The following is a 6481-nucleotide window of genomic DNA, read 5'->3' as shown; positions in this document are numbered from 1 at the left end:
CACCAGAACATTGTCATTGTTTCGAGTTATCAACTTGAACATCGTTTGTCGAAGGAACGGCGGTGGTGAGCTACGAAAGCGGTTCATAATTCAGAAGAAATTGATCAAATATTTGTTAAAGCGTACGTGAGAAGGGACGTCAAAGACGAGCACGTTCGCGTCACTTGTGCCACAAACCAGCGCGTGTCGTTGCGGCCAGTAGACCAAACAGTGAAGACGTTCTGGCTTTCTACAACCAGAGGTGGCACCCGAGCTTGCGCAACTGATACAACGCACCGAAACTCGTGGACGAGCGTTGCGTACTCGCCGTTGGGGCCGCAGACCTGGTAGTTCCAGACGCGCACCTTGCCGTCATGGGCGCACGAGACGACGTAGCCGGTTTGCGGCAAAACAACCAAGTCCCGAACCGGCGACGCATGGGCGTGAAGGTACCCGACTTCGTACGCTGCATGCGGATCCAGCACATTCCAAATCTTGATGCTCGCATCTTCCGAGCCCGAGAAGAGAAAGCTGCCGTCAAAAGCGAGGCACGTCACCGCATCATGGTGGTTGCTCAGCGTGATCATGAGCCGCTGATTATCGAATCCGTAGAGCTAGTGTGGACACATTCTCATCTAAAACGTATCGTCTTTTCGTACCATAATGTCGCCGTGGCTGTCGCCAATCGCAAGGTACTCGGCGTGCGCGGCGGGCAAGTACAGGCCGTGGTTGAAAGCCATGCAGTAGAGCTCGCATGGCGTTGCCCGCTCCTTTGTCTGGACCCCACAGTGGGGAAGCGGCGGCGCGTGCCCCGTCATCATTTCCCAGATCCAAAAGACCCCATTGTAGTCGCCCGTAAACACATACTCGATGCCATCGACGGCTGCCACTAGTACCAGATGTGATGGTTTCCCAGATGCATTAGTTTTCCCGCTACGACGTACCAGTGATACAGCTAATCGTGTTCTTGTGTTGCGAGACCGCCGAGTAATGGCCGTTGTCGACGTTCCACTGCTTGAGTGTGCCGTCGTCGCTGCCAGTGAGGAGCCGGTGGTGCATGGGTGAGTACGCCATGGCGCTCAATTCGGAGGCTTTTTCTTGAAACCTAACCCTACGTGAACCCCTACCCCTAAAACGAGCGAGCGTACCCATACAAGACGTGCAGGTCGTACGGATCCCAGCAGCGGAGGGTATTGTCGAGCGACGCAGAGAAGACCGTGGCTCCCGATGTATGGACATAGGACCCCTCGTCAGGGACGATCGCAACGACCGCAATGACGGCGTCTGTGTGCCCTTGGCACTCGATGTACGTGGCGTCGCGCACGATTCGAAACTTGGCTGCGGATGACGCGCCTTGCACCATGAGGTAGCCACCGCTCGAGCTACAAAATATATATGTCTAGAAAAAGAAGGAGAAATGTCAGAGGGACATACCCGGTAAACACCGAGACGTTGGTCGCTGGGACGCTAAGCACGTCGCGCTTGATGCATGTCTCGCTGTCGAGACTCCAGATGCTCAAGACACCCGCATCGTCGACAAAGAAGAGCTCGCGGTGCACTTTGTCCCAGTCGCAGCTTCGGAACCGGCAGTGTTGCGGTGCATTGTCGATCGTAATTGCAATCACACCCGAGGTCGCGTCACAGAGCTGCGCCTTGTCGTCAAAGCCCAGTGTCACCAGCAGATTCTAAGCCATAGTATAGTGTACACTGCAGTCATGCTAAGAACCTGTTCGGAAATGACGAGCACGGTTGTGATACCAAGTGTGTGTAAATGCGAGTAGAGCCGTTTGAGCTTTAGCTGCCCTTCCGCGCCCTCGACCTGGCGGTCCAAATACCGACTCTACAACGACATAAGACCCCCAAACAAAATACAGAATCCGAGGCGCACAGATGCAGTGTAGACAGAGAGCCCACCGGACGAGTCTCCGAGGTACATGGACGTGACATCGCCGAGCCTCAAGCATACTGCCGTGGGCCAGCTACATTAGCGAGAGAAGTGAGATTTGTCCTGTAGAAGTGAAATGAATATGAGGTAAACCTGCCGCCGGTCGAGAGCGTTTGCATGCACATGAACCACGGGTGACGCAAGAGCACGCGGTCCTTATCGCGTGTCCAGACTTTGATCGTGCGGTCGAGGCTGCCGCTGAGGAGTGTGCTTCCAGCCATTCGCAGCACGGTGATCGTGCCACCGTGACCATTCAACGTCTGAACACAGCCAGCTTCGAGGGATGCGGTCGAGGTTGCGTCCCAGAGCTATTCATGCATGAGCATTTGGAGAAGGAAAAGAAGTTGTGCACCTTGATGGTGCGGTCGGCCGACCCGCTAAAGAGAATCCCGGTCTTGTCCGAGAGCGCGAGATACTCGAGCACCATGACCGCGCCTGCATGGTCGCCAAAGACGTCGCCCTACGCACTTAGCTGATGTTGCTGTCTTTATATCGATGTAGTACGTGCAGCAAGAGACAACCTTTGGGCGCGTGGGACCACTTGAGGAGCTTTCCATCGCTCTAGACATGGTCCTCATAAAGTCACCACTTGAGATGCTACTGCAGTGTCGAGAGAATACGTACGCGGCCGCTGAACAAGGCGACGTTGGGAATGAACCGGTAGGCTGTGAAGGTCGCGGGCCCCTGCTTGATGGAGTTGAGTACATCGCATGAAAGGACAAGGTGTACATCGGTGCTTGCATTGAGAGCCGTCGTCGAACGATGTCCATTGAGTGCAAAAGACTCGACGAGATTGAGCGAGATGGACTCGCCGAGGGCTTGTGCCATGTCTTCAACCGTCGACACCGACAGCGGTTACACCAATCACCACATGCCGCCGGTTGCTGGAGGTCAAATGACCTTGACATATTCACACCGTATTTACGCTGCAGTGGGCCGCGCGCTGCGAGAGTACGCTGGACGCTCCGGCGCTGCAGCGTAGCCCGGCCGCCCAATGACGACGCTACCACGTGCGCTCGACGCCGATCTCGCCCCGTCTTTTAAGACGCTCCTCAAGAACGTCAACGAGCTCAAGGAGCTTATCGTCATGGCGCAGAACGACAAGCTTTGTGTCGCAGCACTTTGGATTTCCCACCGACACTACAGACGCACGCCCACAACGTGAAAAACGAGTCTGTCAGTACTAGTACCTTATAGCCGGTCCTCGTAATGGCCATTCGAAAAGAGGACGTTCGACTGGACGTAATTCCTGTACTTTATGTGTCGATCGATCATGCCTTCTCGGTTGTAAGCAAGTGTATAAACATGCAAGAGATCTCATTTGCCCTTGAATTATACATTTGGTTGCAAGGGCCTAGGAGCGTAGCTCCTTTCTATGAGATCGTGACGATGCAACAGACGGCGGAGCGGTGATTGGCCAGCGCCATCGCTACAGCCCTGTCAATTTGAACGGGTTGTGATGGCTGCAAGTCCAACTTTACGAGACTTGTTTCGTGCCAAAAACAGTGTCGAATTTACGATAGGGTGTCATATGCCATACCTTATGGGGCTACTGCTGTTGCGGTGCATGGATCTTTTGCAGGCGTGGCGAGCTGTGGTGGCCCCACGTTTTGCCGCGACGGAACAAGGTGTGGCTGGTCGGTCGTTGGTGCAGTGAAACGTACGCAAGCCTTCCATACTATATTTCTGTTTCCTCGTGGCACTCGAGATGAATCCTGGCGATCAGAGACCGCCCGTGGCGAAGAGAAAGAAGCGGAACAACGATGCCGCAGCACAGGTGCGCGCACGTCTGGCGCGGCAATATCTGGTCGATCGCGCCTTAAAGCAAATGAACGACAAAATCTACGCCGACCATTGCGCGGCACGTGGCTTCTCGATACAGCTCAGTCCATATCCAGAAGCTCGCGCTTCTGCGCCACGCCGAGACAGCGAGCCGGAAGACGATATCTTCGTGGACTTGGGTGTCGGCACCGGAGAAGACGACGCCGGCCCTACACCACCCGCACTATCGCACGAGCTGCGTTTTGGTCAACTTCTTCGACAAAGTACTTTCGTCGTCGTGAAGCCGGGTAAGTAATCGACCAGTAGATGTGAGGATGACAACTAACGAAACACTTAGGGGTGTTGTATTGTGTTGTGTCTGGTTCGGTCAAGCCATGCCAGGCCGATGCAAGCGTGTATCGCTGGAGAGTTATGACTCCAGGAAGCGAGTAGCCTAGAGTCTTGGTAGTTTGTGTGCGTGGTGTAGATAGGATAGTGCTTAGGTGCCATATACGGATGATGTCCGGTAGCGACCCTAAACGGTAGTGACCCATCATAGAGCCTCTTGACGAAGGTCTCATCCGGCACAACCTATCGTTCTATCCACAACGCTGGCCTCCATAGTCTCAGTTCCCAATCTGCCTTCGTGGCGTAACACAATACAACTGCCTGCTTCCTGGGAGATGGCTCTCCCCTCGCTGCGTTGTTTGCGTTGCACTGCGGAAGCCACCACAAAGTTAACTTTAGTCTCGCCAAGCTTCAAGGCGGCAGAAGGACTGAAGCGCGCGGAGCCCGACCAAGAGCGACAACACGTGGACGGTGGCGCTACGGCCATGGCTGTCCAAGACCTCTCGGTGATTGTGTCGCTACGAGCGGGTTTGTCGCGCGCGATGGGAGCCTAAAGCGCGCGGAGCGTGATCAAGTTTATCAACAGCGGCATTTGGACGGTGGCGCTACGGTCATGTCTGTTCAAGGCCTCTCGGTGGTCGGTCGCTCTCAGTGGTCCGCGGCGTGTGACGGGATCCATTTTGGTGTGGGCGGCGTGGCGTGGTGTTCATACTTTCGTTGATGACGGGGATATAAAATTAAAATGACAATAGCGTGCTGTCATCGAGTGCAATGGGATGCCCACCGAATGTACGACTTTGGTGACCTCGCCGAGCAACTTGTGGACGACGTACCCCAACGACCTTCCAGTGGGGACGGGTGGGTTGTCCTCAAGACCACCATATCCTTGGACCTGTTGATGAAGGTCAGCTATGTAGTCACATTGCAGAGTAATGACCTCTATAAATCAGTTTCCATACCACGCAAATCCCGCCAGATCCGCGACTCAGGTCCGAAACGGCCTTGATTGCAGTTGACACTCTGCGCTGAATCGACCGCTTGGACGTCACGTTTTGAGGGTGCAAGACGCGCATGTCTTCGCTGTCCACCATAGTTTGGCTCAATGGAAAGATCCAAGGCAATCGTGCTATCGTTCGTTGCTGTCAGTGCAAACACCAAACATCTAATATCTTTCATATTGAGAAGCATACCCATGAAAAGGTCTCCGAGGGTTTCCATGTCGGAGTAGAATGCGGAAATAGTGCCGACAACAGTACAAAGGTCGTAGAACTCGGCGTCTAGTTGTGTACATGTGCGTTCAGGACAAAACCAATTACAAGATAGCGATACCTTTGTGCAGTCCTTCAACCAAGGCCCACACGTAGGCTTTTGCCTTTTGGCTCGCCGCTAAATTCCGTACGACGTTGGCGACCTCGGCCGTAAAGGTAGAAAGCAATTCGTCGCTTGGAGAAGCCGCAGAGCAGAGTTTGGACAGGTGGGCGTAGTATCTCTTCAGGCTTTTGGACTGCAGGGTGTAGATGGCTTTCGCAACTAAGAGCGATGTTGCTACTAGGCCTCTAGCAAACACCACGCTCACCTGGCAATCCTGGAGCGTTCATTTCCACGTTCAATCGGCAACTGATCCGTCGTACACGCACTCGTATCGTAGTAGAATACACGCTTTATTCGTCCGTTAAGGCCGCCACGTTTGGCGTCCATTGCTCGAGCGAGATGGAACGTTCCGTGGCAGCCATCTTTTCTGTTCCCGGAATGGGCCTTGTTTGAGTATTGTGGGGATATCTATGTTGGGCCTTCGAGGAACATAAACAGTATACCTAGTGCGTGGCGGTGCATGGCAGTGCGCGGTCTCCATGTACCGGTAGTCAGCCCCCATTGCGAGTTCATGCTGGAAGCGCGAAATAATAGGGCAAAGCCTCTTGCTCTGTACACCATTGACCCACCCTACCAATCAGAATGTGTTGACCATTCACAGTAACCAATCAGATGCGATGAAAGCACTGTTGGCCTGGACAAATTGTCGTATTGCATTTTAAATCACCACGTCGACAGGCGTTTTGTATGTGATTTTATTGAAACATAAATCTCTTGGCACCAACCAATTTGTTGCCGTCTCTCCGCGGAGCCATTTCTCGTTTTGCGCCACAACGAGCACCTCGCCCCGTGCATGGTGCATCGCTCCAAAGGTATGGTGGAGTCGCGGCCCACGGCTCCTCGACCTCGATGACTTGCTACTACAACGTGCTGCCCACCACGACTACGTGCTGTCCAAGTACCACGAAGTGCTGCCCAAGTACCACAAAGTGCTGTTCGCCACGACTATGGCTGTTCGCCACGACTATGGCTGCTCGCCACGACTACGTTCTGCCCAAGTACCACGAAGTGCTGTCCAAGTACCACGAAGTGCTGCCCAAGTACCATGAGGTGCTGCCCAAGTACCACGAAGTGCTG

The 6481-nt window shown here is 54.1% G+C and overlaps 1 protein-coding gene across 1 annotated transcript; it reads right to left on the bottom strand.

Annotated features, from left to right (window-relative positions):
* Position 1: 1 nt before the first annotated feature.
* On the bottom strand, positions 2 to 2752 carry SDRG_12487 (hypothetical protein; the record flags this gene model as incomplete). The annotated part of the gene is made up of 14 exons (XM_008618559.1): positions 2 to 70; positions 127 to 229; positions 277 to 593; positions 639 to 868; positions 924 to 1084; positions 1128 to 1361; positions 1414 to 1664; positions 1706 to 1819; positions 1868 to 1958; positions 2018 to 2232; positions 2277 to 2384; positions 2429 to 2485; positions 2549 to 2611; positions 2654 to 2752. The coding sequence occupies 14 exons, from the start codon at positions 2750 to 2752 to the stop codon at positions 14 to 16; spliced, it is 2100 nt and encodes a 699-aa protein (XP_008616781.1). The 3' UTR covers positions 2 to 13.
* Positions 2753 to 6481: the final 3729 nt, after the last annotated feature.

This window comes from Saprolegnia diclina (genome assembly GCF_000281045.1).
Source record: "Saprolegnia diclina VS20 unplaced genomic scaffold supercont1.50, whole genome shotgun sequence".
NCBI lineage: Eukaryota > Oomycota > Saprolegniomycetes > Saprolegniales > Saprolegniaceae > Saprolegnia > Saprolegnia diclina.
The sequence above is the reverse complement of the archived record's forward strand: the minus strand, read 5'-3'. Positions and strand labels throughout refer to the sequence as shown.